Raw genomic sequence first — 17,229 nt, 5'->3', positions numbered from 1 at the left:
TACTCTGTACTAGAACACTTGAAAATGTGCCTCAATCTGAGTCCAGTCGGCTCCCGCTCAGTTCTAATTTACTGACATTTGCTGGAATGGTTGGGGTAAACATGGGACTGTCCTGGATACCGGCTCACCCTGCACGTTTCCTTCACAAAGATCATCGTACTAAATACATTTAAAAAAGATTTGATATTAAACAATTTTTCACAAAAAGTGTGTCACAAATCGCAACGTGCCATGATTGAAATTGTGCACTAGTGGGGTTCTGTTCTTTATAATAACTCAATGGCCCATTCAACAGACTAGTATGTGTTAAAATGACAAGTCTCATCTCTCTTTCTTTCTTTTTCTTTCTCACGCTTCTTTTTTATCTTCTTTCTCTAATTACACTTCCCCTAATCCCATCCCTCCCTCGCATTCGTCCTTTCTTATTTCTACATCCCTTCCACCCCATTCCTCACTCGCTACTCCCATTCCTTCATTCATTTATTTCTATACTGTCACTCCCTCCTTTGCCCCTAACTTTGGCATTCCCCTCTTTTCCTCCTTGCTACCACATTTCATCCCCTTCTTCTTCCTCTCCTTCCCCAACCATTCCTTCATTCTTTGCATTCTGTTAACCTGTCCTCCCTCTCTTTTTTCACTTCTTTCCTATATTCCTCTGTATTCTTTTTCTTTACTTCATCCCCCCTCCTTCTGCCTCATTCCTGCAGCCTTTCACTGTCCCTTCTCTTCTATTTACCACACTGTCCTTCACAGTGCTTAATTTGAGCCAGTGGTTTCCGGTGCTCACCACCGGCACTTAATCATCAACACTGGTCCTTGTAGCGTGAACTCAATCCAATTAGAGCACTTTTTATCAGCACCAGTTAAGGACACACTCATTTTTGTAGGCACTGGAGATTAAGAGATTTGCCCAGAACCACAGAATGTTGAGCCGAAGTTGGCAGCTCTGGCCACTACGCCACATCCTCTACCATTCATGGTTAGTAGTAGGTTCTGTTTTAGGTGGAGCTAACAGGAGAAATGGGCTGGTGCAAGCTGCCTCTTGACGAGAGCACTCAGAGACACCACCACATCACTCAGGGGCACCACCACATCACTCAGGGGCACCACCACATCACTCAGGGGCACCACCACATCACTCAAGGGCACCACCACATCACTTGGGGACACCACCACATCACTCTAGGACACCACCACATCACTCACTCAGGGGGCACCACCACATCACTCACTCAGGGGGCACCACCACATCACTCAGGGGGCACCACCACATCACTCAGGGGGCACCACCACATCACTCAGGGGGCACCACCACATCACTCTGGAACACCACCACATCACTCGGGAACACCATCACATCACTCGGGAACACCACCACATCACTCTGGGGCACCACCACATCACCCGGGGACACCACCACATCACTCAGGGGCACCACCACATCAATCAGGGGCACCACCACATCACCTGGGGACACCACCACATCACTTAGGGACACCACCACATCACCCAGGGACACCACCACATGACCCAGGGGCACCACCACATCACCCAGGGGCACCACCACATCACTCAGGAACACCATCACATCACTCGGGGACACCACCACATCACTCGGGGACACCACCACATCACTCGGGGACACCACCACATGGACACCACCACATCACTCAGGAACTCCACCACATCACTCAGGAGCACCACCACATCAATCATGGGCACCACTCAGGGGCACCACCACATCACTCAGGGACACAACCACATCACTCAGGAACACCACCACATCACTCAGGAACACCACCACATCACTCTGGGGCACCACCACATCACTCGGGAACACCACCACATCACTCGGGGACACCACCACATCACTCGGGGACACCATCACATCACCCGGGGACACCACCACATCACCCGGGGACACCACCACATCACCCGGGGACACCACCACATCACCCGGGGACACCACCACATCACCCGGGGACACCACCACATCACTCTGGGGCACCACCACATCACTCGGGAACACCATCACATCACTCAGGAACACCATCACATCACTCGGGGACACCACCACATCACTCTGGGACACCACCACATCACTCAGGGACACCACCACATCACTCTGGGACACCACCACATCACTTGGGAACACCACCATATCACTTGGGAACACCACCATATCACTCATGGACACCACCACATCACTCATGGACACCACCACATCAATCAGGGGCACCACTCAGGGGCAGCACCACATCACCCAGGGGCACCACAACATCACCGGGAAACCACAACATCACTCAGCCCAACCAAATCATCACTCAGCACCGTCCTTGCTTGCTACCAACAAGCATTGCCATAGCCAATAGGACTCGCATCAGGAAAGTGTAAGCTATTGGCTTTGTGAATAACAATGCTATTAATTTAGATATTTTCAAAGCCAACACATATTAAAAAAATGTGTCATTTACAATACCAATAGCTCACACTTTCCTAACGCGAGACCTATTGCATTGCAAATGCTTGTTGATTTACTGTGGCTTAAACATCGGACTTAGGTGCAAATTCCAGGACATCCTCTAATGGCCCATTGCTTACAGTCTCAATTCATGAAAAGTTCCTGTTATCATCTTGACATTGCACCTTGCTCGATCAATCAAGCTTTTTCCATTCTTTTTTTAACCTGTACCCGTTTTAAATTGTTTGCAACTAGTAACAATGCCCTTGCCGCTAGGTGCCTACAATAGCTTGTCTGTGCCTTTTCATTGCTGACAGAAGTGGTAATCTCTTGCACTTAACACTTTGTTTGAATCAATAAGTCTTTTTTTTATTTCGATGTCTGTTTTAACACGTCTGCAACAAGTATGTTCTTGCCTCTAGGTGTGCATAGTAGTCTTCACATGTCTCTTTGTTGTTATTAGTCTATGAAACACTTAGGCTAACTTCTATACTCAACTATGTGCTTATCACACGTTTTGCCTCACGGTTACTCTGTAAAACATGTGTGTTGTTTCCCCAGACTTGCTGTTTTTATAATGCCTGTGTTTTTGCCCCAAATCTGTAATAGTTTTTAATTAACCACATAATAAATATATATTCATATCTTAGAAATTAATACAATCGGGATATTCAACTACAACACATTTCAAATCACATAGATAAATTAGAAATATTAGACACACCTGGCAACATACAGGCAGGGAATAGAGACACAATGTTATCAGCTGTAACAATGACTGACAGCACCTTCAATGTAGTGTCCTTAGCGCCAGTTGAAAAAATGCACCAAATAGTTTATAAGAAAACAAAGGCTTGTAAGTTCTTACTTATCCTACAGTATTTTTCGGAAAACTTAAAGCATACATGCAAAAGATGTATGCTATGGTATATAAATAGCATTTATTAAGTATGTTACAACACCTGCAAAATCCATTACAAACATCTTTAAACTACAAAAACAGACAAACAAAATACACAGCAAAAATCACGTTGCATTATGTAGATATTCTACAAATGTTTACAGAAGTGTATATGCAATTAAATTTAAAATAATTTTGACTTCAAACATACAATACTGAAAAACGATGTAAATTCTCCACCACATTTTGAACAAATCAAAACAAGCATTGGGAAAGCCAAAAGATCTCGCTTTGGCAGCCAGCCTTTTCACTTTGTCAATGCTCGTTTTGTTGTAGTTTTTGTCAAACGTTACTATCAAGGGAGCTGCTACAGCCTCAACAATATAAAACAATATCGGGTAAATGAACACATTTTTTGGTTTCAAAAAGCAGACAGTGCCATAGTTGCCTCTAGCACTGAGGGGGAACTACTTTGTGTGAGGATATGTCCTTATGAAAATACAGAAATCCATCACTCACAGTATAGTTACACAAAGGCTGAAGAGGGTAACCACCTGCTACATGCACTAAGCTATAGTGGGTAGCAAAAATGTGAAGAGACCAAAACAGATCAATAGGAAAAGAGGGCAGCCTGAAAGCCTCTAATAGTATCTCATTTATAAAATGTTATTAAAATCTAAATATCTTGGCTAATGCCAGACCTAAAAAATGCCAAATTGGAATGCCATCATTTAACACTTTCTGTGGCAGATAACAAAAGGTAGCAAATAATGTATTTTAAAAGTCTTCATAACAAACAATCTAAAACAAAATAAATGCAAATCGTGACATGGAAGCAAAATGTCCCATTAATACCGAGTTATCCTGTTAAACATGGGAGACATTTTGATTATCATGTACACCAAATAAAAACAAAAGTTAAAACTGCCAATAGACCTAGCAAAAAAGGGCTTGTGACAAACAATAAAAATTGCTAAATTAATTTGCAGTTCAGCATACAAATACAATTATCAGTACTGCAATTGAGGTATAGATAACATTTAAAGAAACTGCAAAATAAAACTAATCACAACAAATTCTATATCACACTATGGTGAATCACGGAGGAACTTCAAAACAATCTATTGTAAGACAATTGCAAAACAGATCAAAGTATCAGAGAAAAAATTACTTTTCATACCATTCTATAACTCTTTTAACACTAAGATTCATCATCAGCAATACACGGTGCTAAGCAGAGCTAAATCAATTAGTAATCAATGCCTTCAGAAATTTAACGAGATTATTAGTCACCCAAAGGTACAGGCCTAAATGATAAGAATAAAAACACAAATATCACTTACTTACAATATTTGTATAACAATTGTTTTTCGCAATACGCACTCACACAATTCACACATCACATCTGTGCCATTTCACAAACATTGTCAAACTATGCATGTATTATACTTTATACTACAAATACATACTATTAAGCTATGTATCTAATAACATTGTACATACCCCCAAAAATTGCAATAAGAACACTTATACCATTAATTACAAGTATGAATTTGACCTATATTTGTAACTTTTTAGGAGAGTTTAATGCCAATATTGCAATGCAATGAGACACTGCTACTGCAATCATCCAGGCTGAAAATGTATGTATGTAAGCAATTCACCTTAATACAACATTTGCACAAACACTGGTTTAAAACACTTTGCTCTACCACACACACATTATAAATACAAAATGTGACATTTCATAAACAATGTATATGCTAGAATTTTTTTTATCCAAAAACGTATATTCCCAAAACTAAAGTGAACGAAAAACTCAAATAAAATATATACATCTATATTCTTCTAAAAACTAAATATGAACATTACTGAAAATACAACACAATGCAGGTTTTAAAGTATTATTATACTATTATTTAAGCACTACAAATAACTATTTTTTTCTATACCAATACATATTTAGAAACACTGTTCAGTAAACTATTGGCAAGTACAGTATTTACAGATGCCATATTGGCCTTCTTACAGATACTTTCTATGTTCAATTTGTTGAACAAGCCAATTAATAGCGAACCCTACAGAATGTGGAGGAAAGCAATTGTATTGAAATGCTCCCATTACAAAGATTATAAAAATGCAAAAATGGGAACATAAAGTGCTATACCAACTCTCACTAGCTTATCAAACTGCTGCAATACAGCTATGTGCTATAATTAAGACTTTTTCAAACACACAAAGGTGTTGTGCACTGTTAAATTGCTAATAATTTCATAATCAAAAGTAATAGCTTTATAATTATTAAAACAAACCATATTATCCTGAAGCAATCATTAAGCACGTTGTTTTTATTGAATACACTAGTTCCATCAACATCTCCACTAATACAGCTAAATCAGCATGTGTAAAAACACGTAGAAGTGAGGTGAAATAATAATTAATTGCTAGCAAAATACACTTGATAACATTTGAGCAATATACTATACATATTCACTTTTAAAATTCAGTCTGCTAAAAGAAAGAAAATTACATTACAATGCCCTCCCTCTCTAGCTACAAACTAAAGTATACAAAAGTGATGGATGGAATGCTTGCATTAAACTCAGCCACTGGTAATTATTTGTGCCGCATCCCAGTACATTGTTATTTTGCACACCATGCCACCTCACTTTGGACCCACCCACAAGCAAATCAGTCTTGGCCCTGCTCCACTGGGAACAGTCAAGTCCAAACTGCCAGGCTATGTCCACCCTGAACCGGAATACAAGCAACCTATTACGAGTTTCATCCTAGTTAGGGCTCAGTAGCCAGGTATAGCTACATTCCAGTAACATTGTGTGCACGGGATCCACCTCGGGGCATACCTGTCCCACTTAGGTCAACACAGTAACGCATACAAAAACTGATGGATTTGATCCATAGAGTGCAACTATAAGGGTTTTTTCTCACAAACTACTCATTGGTTTTTTTCATTTTCGTTCCTTACATGTCTCCAGTTTTGTGGTTCAATATTTGTGATTTGGTATGTTTTATACAACTTACAGGACCTAAAAACTCTGCAACTCCAGCAAACATTGTCCAATTGGACTGCACTAATAGGTATAATGTGCCTGCTGATGAATAAATGAACATGATTGCAGTATAGGAGTTAGGAATATAAGGATCTGAGTCTTGAAGAAAGCCTAGGACATGTTGCATGGCCATTATATAGGCTAAAACATGTCAACCTACTCGATGCAGGGATAACAGGCAGTCCCATCAATAACCTCATTTTTTTAAATGATCCTTGAGGTCCACCCTTAATGAAAGCAAGTCCTTGGGGCACAGCAAAGGGATTTTTAGATTCACTAGATCCTGGTTCCAATGATGAAGAATGACACCCAGGGGGGTGTTAGAGGGCCACGCCTTTCAATTTTTTGTGAATCCCATGGTCCTATAAATATCAGTAAAAGCAATATCGATCAAAAAGGGCTCCCGATTAAAAGGGTAATTCCTTGTGAGTGAGTTACTTTTGAGACTGGTCATGTTTTGCTTGACGGTTTTTTAATTCTTTTGGTGTTCATTGAAGGATTCTTCATTGCATTCAGACTGGCTTAAACTTGGTGCATTCCTTGCATCTGACCTTTACACTCGTTTGATCTAGTTACTTTAGAGAAGAGAAAAACCTCAAACAAAAAGTATGGAGCTCATTGTTAAATACCTTCACAGTCCATAGTTGGTTTACTATTGCTTCTGAAGTCCTCTTTTCACAAAACGCAAGTAGTAATGGAAAAATACTCAATTCATTTGATAAAAGCACATAAAAGGGATGGGAGGGCAAGTATCCACTGTTGGTTAAAGTGTATGCCAATCTGAGAAAAACGAGGCCAGTATTACTTTAAAGTTCATCTTTACCTTCTTTAATAAATCATTTCTGGGAGCAGGGTTTAATTCCCAGACATTGGCCGAGACAAACATTTAAAAAAATTGACATGTATATAACACATTTATTTCCAATTCTTTGTTGGAATCTGCAGCTCTTCCTTTATAAGAATTTACATCAGAATAATTGCTAAGAAGGGTTTACCAATGGACAATGTTGCTTATTACTTACAAAAAATTATTTTGGCGGGGTAGGATGTGTACACCCACAAACTACTTTACAACAATATTTTGGAAAAATGTAATTCACCAAGGTCTTGATTGTCCAGAAAAATCTGAAGAACAAAATGCCATCACCTCTAGTCCTGAAGCCCATCTTGCAAAGAAATCCTGGCAATACTATGGAGGAAACCCATGAGGCCACTAAGCTAGAGGCACATGTTGTACAATGAGACTCACAGCACCATTTCAATGCAATAGGCGCTCTGCTCCGCTTTTAGTCACACTTCACATAATGAGTGTAATGCTTGGAGACTTTCCTGTAAAATGTTATAGCCAATCTGAAGTGATGAGTTCAAACCTGGGAGGCCCGAGACATGAATACTGGCATTATGCAAATATGAGGCCTTGGCATTTTCCATGTAAATACAGTTTTGCTGCCATTGCCACACACTTCACTATCTGTTGCATAACTTGTAAAAGTTTACAGAAAAGGTTTTTTGAAGCTCCAGTTGCTGAAACCTGGAGCACCCACATCACAGACACTTTGCAAAAGTTAAATGATCAACTTTTAGATATTTATTGATGCATGTCAGGCATTTAATTTAAACAGGGGATCGTTTTGCCCAAATTGTGTTAAAATTGATTGCCTAGATTAAAGCCTTTTAGCTACAGCAGGAAACAAAACATTCAATATTAAAATTAATTCAAACAGGATGAAATAAATCATTCCTCAGTCGTGGAAATGCACGGTTTCAGTGATCATGGTCACATGACAGATGGATTATCACTCAAATCAACAACAGAGTGGTTGTTGACCAATCTGGCATCCTTCATCGAGTTCAAACAGACTTCAAATAAGCAAAAGCCACGTCAGTAAATGGAAATGGAGGCATTGGCCTATTTGCAATTGCTTTGAGAGTCAAGAGTTGTCCTTCTCTATGGTAGGTATGTCCCACATTACATTCTGAACTTCCCAGAATACATAATGTTGTAACATGAGGTGTGTGCAGCAGGTTACACACCTGTCCACTGTGAACACAGTACTAGAACACATATTAGGTGTTCGTAGACGGACGAAAACACACAAGGTACAGCTACGGTTCTTAGAATTGGCGCTTACAGTCGTGAAGAGATCCATCACTATGTGCTGGAAGTCACCCAGAGCCCCCACTACATTTATGTGGCACAGCAAATTGCTTAGATGGGCAGGAGCTGAAAGCGCTGCATTGCGCAGAGAGGAGGCCCGCGGCCAAAGGAAAAATCCAATCGCCCTGGAATAGGGTGCAATGGTGGGAGCCCACAAAAATATCAACTTGGACGATGCTCCTACCCTTCCAAGTACCTAATAGTAACTGAAATAGTATGGTATGGAATATAGTAACTCATGGTGGTTACGGAAGGCGCAGTGTGGCTAGGAATTGTACATAAAGTAATGCATTGTATGGAGATAGTTAATTGAATTATATACTGAACCGCCAGAGCCACTTACGGGTGGGCATTAGAAGGGTAGGGCCATAGGGTGCTAAATTAATATAACTATTCTTATAAGCGAACTGTAAAATATACTGCAGGAGAAGCTTGCTGAGAATCAGTCAACAAATGAAGCATCTCCGGAAACACATGGTGTTGATGACAGAACTTATTGTGTAACAGACTTTATATGTCATAGCCTTATGATGCTGTATAGGTAATATGCATAATATGTTTATTGCTCGTTATAGAACAGAAAAAACGCAATAAAGTGTGTTTAAAAAATTGAGGTGTGTGCAAAAATAGGCACAGCCCATTCACATGGATATATTTATAAACATAACTTTCGTGCAGGGCTCGCTGCTGCGTCACTGTATTTTTAAACTTTTTTTTACCAATCACAAGGGTTAAAATCAGGAAGGGCACGTGGAAATAGTGAAATGCTTACCCCTGTGAGTGGGTGTGTTGTGGTACAGCCCTGAGGCGGGTGTAAACAGAGGGAGTGCAGAGGCCTCAGGGCAGCCCCTGCACACCCACAGGGACTCGTCTATGCAGCATCACTCACCTTATGCAGGCCCTGCTGCGGCATTTTCTCGGCTGTTTTGTGCTATTTCTGGGGGTTGAGTACTCAGAGGGTCAGCAGGGAGGACTGCGGGGCTGAGAGGCCCCTGTGCGGGTGGGATGGAGGGGAGTCAGCAAGAAGGCTCAGCCCCGTCTCCTCCGCCTCCTACTCCGGGTCCAGACACTAGAAATGACCGCGACGCCCGCGGCCCCTTCATGCACCCCGAAATGAAGCAGCAGCTCTTCCCTGGCCTGCTCCTCTGTGCAAGGCCTTCCTGGCAACAACACTCCGGGCGCACTGCGCATGCGCAGACTGGGTGACACGGCTCCTGGCAACACTTCGAGCGCACCGCGCATGCGCAGACTGGGTGACACAGCTCCTGGCAACACTCCGAGCGCACCGCGCATGCGCAGACTAAGTGACACAGCTGTAGGCAACACTCCGGGCGCACCGCGCATGCGCAGGCATCGTGAGAACTTCCCTACGCATGCTCTGTCGAGGGACACTTTCATCTTTCTGCGCATGCTCATGCTAGGGTTACCAAACCTTCCTGCGCATGCTCGGAATTAAGTCACTTATACCTGTTTGTGGATGCTCATCCTTGTGCTAAACCTGCCTGCGCAGGCATTGCTCCATTTTTAATGTTTTATCTATTTATATATTTAATGTGATGTTATATAGCGCGAACTTTACCCGAAGGTGTCCGAGCCCTTTACAAAAGGATCAACTACATTACATAAGGACTTCAGAGTACATGAGTTACTTAAAAGATACAAACAGAAAAAATAAAAAATTATATAAGAATGGTAGTAAGTACTGTGATGTTAGTTAATCACCTAGACAGAGAGACATGACTCTGGAGTTCTTTTAAGGAAAGTTCGTATTTATTTAACAGAATATAGTTCACAGGAAGAGCGCCGGGCATCTTACATGCGCTCCGATCGCTCCTAAATGCGCGCCTCGTTGTTCGCGCATGCGCACTACTCTTTACGGTCTTGTCCTTGCGTGCCGCGCCCGCGAAGGACTAGACCGCTACACTACATATCTCCCCTTTTTACACACACACAAAGAGAGAGTTTAAGTCCACTGTTTCAACATCCCCCCAATTCAAAGTCTCTGAAACGAGCGGGTATGACCACTGCTCGCCCTGCACATGTACGCCTTACCGGGGTAGAAGTTTCTCGGACACCATCTCCCACAGGGCTCAACACTCCGCTCCTCATCTGACCCAGTTCATTTCTCTGGGGTGTCTAGTCCCTTTCAACACTCTCTTCCTCTACCCTTGGGGCTTCCAGATCTTCTCTCTCTACGTGCAATTGTCCTTCCACTTGGCTTCCACTTTCTTCCCTTGTTCTTTCCTCTCTGCTACTCAGTCCTTGATCTTGTTGGCCTATCTCTTTTTCCTCAGGCCACTGTAGAATTTTGTTAATTTTAACCATGCGGTCTTGGGACCACACATTTACGTCATTAAGCAATGCAGCTCTGTCATATACTTCCTCCGCTTGCATGGGTGGACTGTACTGGCTTTCTCCTTTCCTTTTCAGCACAGCCAACTTGACTCTCACCCATTCTCCTTTATCCAAGGTCGCTTCTTTCACATTTCTTCTCCTGTTATAGTGCTCAGTATATACTTTTTGGGCCCTTTCGAGATTGTGCTGGACTGCAGCAGGTGACCATTTGCTGGTGACGGTCTTCTCCCTCCAGACCACATTGTCCTTCGTGAATGGGTGCCTGCCCCTTAGGATCTGGAAGGGGCTGTACCCTGTGGAGGTGGGGGTTATCCTGTACGCCCACATCATGCTTTGGACCTCCTTCTCCCAATCCTTGCCCTTCATGATGGCAGCTTGTATGGATCCCATGAGGACACGATTAAATCCCTCCACCTGTCCGTTGCTCGAAGGGTGATACACTGAGGTGTGTTTCACTTTGATTCCATTCCTTTCCGCATACTTGTACCACTTCTCCAACGTGAACTGAGGACCATTGTCACTGAGGATCGTCCTCGGGATCCCTTCTCTCAGGAACACTGAGGTGAGAAACTTGATGATGGTGTCAGTTTCCATCTCATCCTGCACATGTATTTCTGGCCACTTAGAATACTTGTCCACCAAAACACATAAGTATTTCGGCATACCATGGTTATCCAGCACCGGTCTCAGAATGTCAACCGATACATCCTCCAATGGGTTGCGCGGTTGGTCAAACCTTCCCAACGCCGGTCTCAATGGTTTCAATATTTTGTCGGCTCCTTGGCACTGGTCACATCCCCTCACATGCCTCTCTACTTGAATGTCCAGTCCCAGCCACCAATACATTTGCTTCACTCGCAGTTTTGTTTTCACGATGCCGAGATGTCCCTCATATAGCTGGCGCAGTAGGAGCAGGATTAGCCTCGTGGGGGGCACCACTTTATCACCTCGATATAAGAAGATTCCGGGGGTCGCTCACCGATAGTTCTTCCCTTACTTCGTAGAATTTTCAGAGAGCTTCCTTCAACCTCTTTTTTTCTGGCCAGCCACCGAGCACACATTCTTTGACTTCCTTCAGGTCCTCGTCCTCCTCATACGCCTGTGCCCACTCTTGCTTGCTGATTACTTTCTCGGAATCCTCCATCACAGCTATCATCTCTTCATTCTCCAACGACGTATTTGGCGCCTCTTCCATGGCCGAAGCTCGACTAAGATAGTCAGCTACTTTGTTGCGTGTCCCCGTGTAACGCCCTGAACGTCTCAGGATCGTTTAACAGACACGATAATGAGGACGCAACCACTTGTGAAGGGTTAGTTATTTTAATGAAGGCACAAATAATACAAAGAGTAAACAAAAGTTATAGTCACTGGAATCCTCCAGGCTAAGTACGTTACCAGCCCACAGCACGGATGGTCCTAACCGTCCTCTGCATATACGCCGATCCCGGCGTATGCCAACAGAGGGCAGAAATGAAATGGCCGACAATGCCAATCGGTAGGCTGTGAGGGGCACGAAGAGTGTTGGGGAGAATCGAGGAGTCAGGGAAACACCCAGCCGGGGTCTCTACCTGAAGAGAGCAGCCGCTCAACCTCTTCCTCAGACTGCACCGGGACGCGGAGTCACCTCCTGGTGATGCGTCACCGATACCCCAATCAAAAGCAAGAAGACTGAACCGAGAGCAGCTGCTCGATCGATCGATCCTGTGGATTTCCGAGTCTGTAACGCGGCAAACACCTCCTGGTGTGCGTTACAGCTGGCAGTCCCTGTATCTCTGGTCGGGCTGGGAGTTATGACTCCAACCAGCATAAGCGCCACTGCGCCTTGACTCAGCCGAGTCAAAAAGCGAAGCTCAATGGTTGACCGGTAGAGCTTCCGGGTCCTTCACAGGTGACGATGGGGCAAGACACGGCCCAGGGAGTAACGACTCGACCTACCTCCGTTCTTGCCTTACTGGAGCACCACTCCGGAACGCTGCTCTTCACGAAGCAGGTACGTCGGTGTAAACACAATATCCGACAGCGTTGTACCTCCAGGTTCCTCCCTTTATAGGGCGTGTTTTCCTTGAGTTATGTAACAGCTCTCCTGTTTACATAAGGGCGTGTTTTCCTTGAGTTATGTAACAGCTCTCCTGTTTACACAAGGGCGTGTTTTCCTTGAGGTATGTAACAGCTCTCCTGTTTACATAAGGGCGTGTTTTCCTTGAGTTATGTAACGGCTCTCCTGTTTACATAACCTCTCAACCGCTAAGCATCCTGGGAGATGTAGTCCGTTTTCGCTGGTTACCGTTTTCCTCCCCTCGCATGACAGGAATTCTTGACAGTACATCCTCCCTCTCAGCGGCTCCCCACGGGGCCAGCGCTGGCAGGAAAACGCCGATGGAACAAGGAGACCAAGCGCGGAGCATGAACCCCTTCAGCCGGTTCCCATGATTGCTCCTCCGGGCCATAGCCTTTCCACGCAACCAGGTACCACAGCTTCCCCCTGCGCCATTTGGACGCCAGTATGCCCGACACTTCATACTCCACCTCCGACTCCACGCATACCGGCCTAGGTGTCCCAGACGGCTTGGAGGGTGCTGGTTTGAGCAATGATACATGAAAGACAGGGTGTATCCGCAATGACTGGGGCAAACACACCTTCACGTTCACGGGACCCATACACTTGGTAATTCGATAGAGGCCCATGTACTTTGGATGGAACACACTGTTCTTTCGAAACCTCATGTTTCCTGTGGATATCCAGACGTAGTCTCCAGTGCGGTACAGTGGCCCGGGCCTTCTCTTCCTGTCTGCCGCAGCCTTGTATCTTCTCTTGGCCTCTATTAGGACAGCCCTTGAGCGCATCAACGTGTCTTTTATGTGTGCCACCCTGTCCGCTGTGGCGGGAATCCTGTCCTCTCTGAACGGATGTAGAAATGGCAAGAACCTGGGATGTTGGCCATAGTTGCTATAGAACAGAGATGACTGTGTGGAGCTGTGAGTGGCGTTGTTGTAGGCTATCTCAGCAACCCATAGCAAGTCGACCCATTCTTCCCTGCCCTGGTCCACAAAACATCGCAGATACTGTTTGAGCGTTTGGTTCAGGCGCTCGGTTTGGCCGTCCGTTTGAGGGTGGTAGCTGGTGGACAGGGCGGTCTTAACGTGCAGCGCAGTGCACCAAGTCTTCCAGAACTGCGCAGTAAACTGTGACCCCCGGTCCGACACGATCACCCCAGGTAATCCATGCAGTCGTACCACATTCTTTAGGAGTAGTGACGCCAATTCCCCGGCCGTAGGGACTCTCTTGCAGGGGATGAAGTGCCCCATTTTCGTCAAGTAGTCCACCACCACCAGTATTGCCGTCATCCCCTGGTCTACCGGTAGGCCCACCACGAAGTCCAGTGATATGCTATCCCATGGTCTATCCGGGGTTGGAAGTGGATGTAAGAGCCCTTGGGTTCGGCCATGGTCGGCCTTCATGGTAGCACACGTAGGACACTCCTGTCCCCACCTCCTGACATCCACTCTCATGGTTGGCCACCAGAAATGCCGTCCCATGCTAGCCACCGTTTTTTCAAAGCCCAAATGACCTGCGCATGGAGAGTCATGGCACCAGATGAATGCTTGTTTCCTTAGCCTAGGCGTGGGTATCAATAGGCACCTGCCCTTCAGGGGTATCCCGTTCTTCAGCTGCCATTCTCTGTGACTGAGGAGCCACCTCCGCCATGCGAATGACCTGATCCCTCTCTTTATTCCCCTCAGGAAAGTATCCGGTTGGATAACCCCCAATACCATCCTCGGGGAAATGATGGAATGCTCGGTCGTAGGCAATGGTTCCTTAACTGCAGATTGACGGGACAGGGCGTCCGCCTTCCGGTTTTCCGTCCCCGGCCGATATGTGATGCGGAAGTTGAACCCCGCAAAGAAGATCATCCACCGCAGCTGCCTGGGAGAAAGGTGTCTTGTGGCCGTCATGAACTGTAGGTTCCGATGGTCCGTGTACACCGATACCACATGTCTTGCCCCCATCAACCAATGCCTCCATTCGGCGAAGGCGTCCTTGATTGCGAGAAGCTCCTTCTCCGCAATATGGTAGTTGCGTTCGACGTCGTTGAGCTTGCGGGACATGTACGCAACGGGATGAAGCACCCCTGTGTCGTGGTTGCGTTGGGACAAGATAGCCCCCAGCGCCACATCCGATGCGTCCGCTTCCACCACGTAGGGGAGATCCGGATCGGGGTGAGCCAACACCGGCGCCTTACCAAAGGCGCTTTTCAGGGCCTCAAAGGCTGTGTTCGCTTCAGGGGACCAGACAAACTCCTTGGACTTCCTCAGTAGCTGTGTGATTGGGGCCACCAATCCTGAAAATCCATCTATAAACCGCCTGTAAAAGTTGGCGAAGCCAATGAAACTTTGGACGTCCTTCACGCTTTGGGGCACCGGCCATTCTTTCACCGCCTTGATCTTTCGTTCTGCCATCTCCTGTCCCTCTGGACTCAGCATCACTCCGAGGAATTCCACGGATGTGACGTGGAAGTCACACTTGCTGAGTTTACAAAACAGCATGTTTTCCCTCAGTTTTTGGAGCACAGCTTTGACGTGGTGTACGTGCTCCTCCACACTGGACGAATAGATGAGGATGTCGTCGATATATACGACCACGTAGATATCCAACTCCTCTCTGAATACCTCATTCAGAAAGTACTGAAAGGCTGCCGGGTCGTTGCACAGACCGAACGGCATGACGAGGTACTCAAAAAGGCCGAACCTGGTCTTAAAGGCGGTCTTCCACTCGTCTCCGTCCCTCATGCGCACCAGATGGTATGCCCCTTTCAAATCCAACTTGGTGTAGATACGAGCTTTCTTGACCTGGTCCAGAAGTACACTGATGAGAGGCAAGGGGTACCGATTTTTTATGGTTATCGCATTCAATGCCCTAAAGTCCACACAGGCTCTCAGCTCCCCATTAGCCTTCGGGATGAAGAAGAGTGGCGAGGCGGCCGGAGACTTGGACGGGCGGATGAATCCTAGCTTGAGGAGTTTATCCAGGTACCCCCGGAGATGCACGTTTTCAGGCTCCGTCAGGGCATACAGCCTGCCGCTGGGAACGCTGGCCCCTGGCACCAGGTCGATCTGGCAGTCAAACTGTCTATGTGGTGGTAGCACTTCCGCCTTCACCTCATCAAATACGTCCTCAAAACTGTGATAAGCCTGAGGGAGAGCCACATCTTTTTCTGCCGCTGTAGCCACCGTCTGACTCCCGCTCTCATCTGCGTCAAGGGATTCCGGTCGTATTCCACAATGCAGGGTGCAATACGGTGACGTCATTTCGATGCGATGTGTTGGCCAATCCACAGAGGGGTTGTGTTTCTGTAGCCACGGCAATCCCAATATGACACCATATTGGGGCGCTCGGATGATGTTAAAATCGATTTGTTCCATATGGTTCCTCCCATATCTCACCGGAAGGACCCCCGTGTGCTGCCCGATGGGCCCCGTCACCAATCGCCTTCCGTCTACAGCATAGACGTCTTCGGGTACAGCTTTGGGAAGAAGCACTAGCCCTAGCCTGCATGCCTCGTTGTGGTCCATAAACATGCCAGTGGCCCCTGAATCCACCATGGCCACAACGGGTATTGCATATAGCCCGTGTCTAACCCAGGGTGGTGTGGAGTGCAAAAAAACGATGGATTTAGGCCCAGATCCTTGTACTGGGGTGAATGTATGACATTGTTCTACATTCTGTCCATCAACTGTGTTTTTTGCAATTTTCACCCCGAGTGTGCTGGGTATACTCAGACGTGAGTCCCAGGCTCTCCACACCACTGGAGTCAAGCTATCCAGGCTGATGAAGGCTGATAGCCAGAAACCGGTCCTTGGATGCTTGATTCCGGTCTGGGAAAGACATGGCTTGGTAGTTCGGACTGGACTGTTCCCATGAGGCACAGGGTCAGAGCTGATTTGCATATAGCCAGTGTCTAACCCAGGGTGGTGTGGAGTGCAAAAAACCGATGGATTTAGGCCCAGATCCTTGTACTGGGGTGAATGTATGACATTGTTCTACATTCTGTCCATCAACTGTGTTTTTTGCAATTTTCACCCCAAGTGTGCTGGGTATACTCAGACGTGAGTCCCAGGCTCTCCACACCACTGGAGTCAAGCTATCCAGGCTGATGAAGGCTGATAGCCAGAAACCGGTCCTTGGATGCTTGATTCCGGTCTAGGAAAGACATGGCTTGGTAGTTCGGACTGGACTGTTCCCATGAGGCACAGGGTCAGAGCTGATTTGCATGTAGCCAGTGTC

The 17,229-nt window shown here is 45.7% G+C and overlaps 1 protein-coding gene across 2 annotated transcripts in view; it reads right to left on the bottom strand.

Annotated features, from left to right (window-relative positions):
* Window positions 1-9,780, bottom strand: part of LOC147668909 (uncharacterized) — a 275,754-nt gene extending 265,974 nt beyond the window's left edge. Inside the window, exon 1 of one of the 2 annotated variants that reach the window (XM_086948354.1) lies at window positions 9,481-9,780. Coding sequence is in view for 1 of the 2 variants with exons in the window: in XM_086948352.1 (XP_086804478.1) it covers window positions 9,481-9,504 (24 nt within the window). In the remaining variant the exon portion in view is untranslated. The remainder of the gene's footprint in view (window positions 1-9,480) is intronic. The other variant, XM_086948352.1, reaches the window with a different exon arrangement.
* Window positions 9,781-17,229: the final 7,449 nt, after the last annotated feature.

Source organism: Lissotriton vulgaris, unplaced genomic scaffold (genome assembly GCF_964263255.1).
Source record: "Lissotriton vulgaris unplaced genomic scaffold, aLisVul1.2 SCAFFOLD_907, whole genome shotgun sequence".
Classification (NCBI taxonomy): Eukaryota; Metazoa; Chordata; class Amphibia; order Caudata; family Salamandridae; genus Lissotriton; species Lissotriton vulgaris.
Note: the sequence above shows the minus strand (reverse complement) of the source record. Positions and strands in the feature narration are given on the sequence as shown.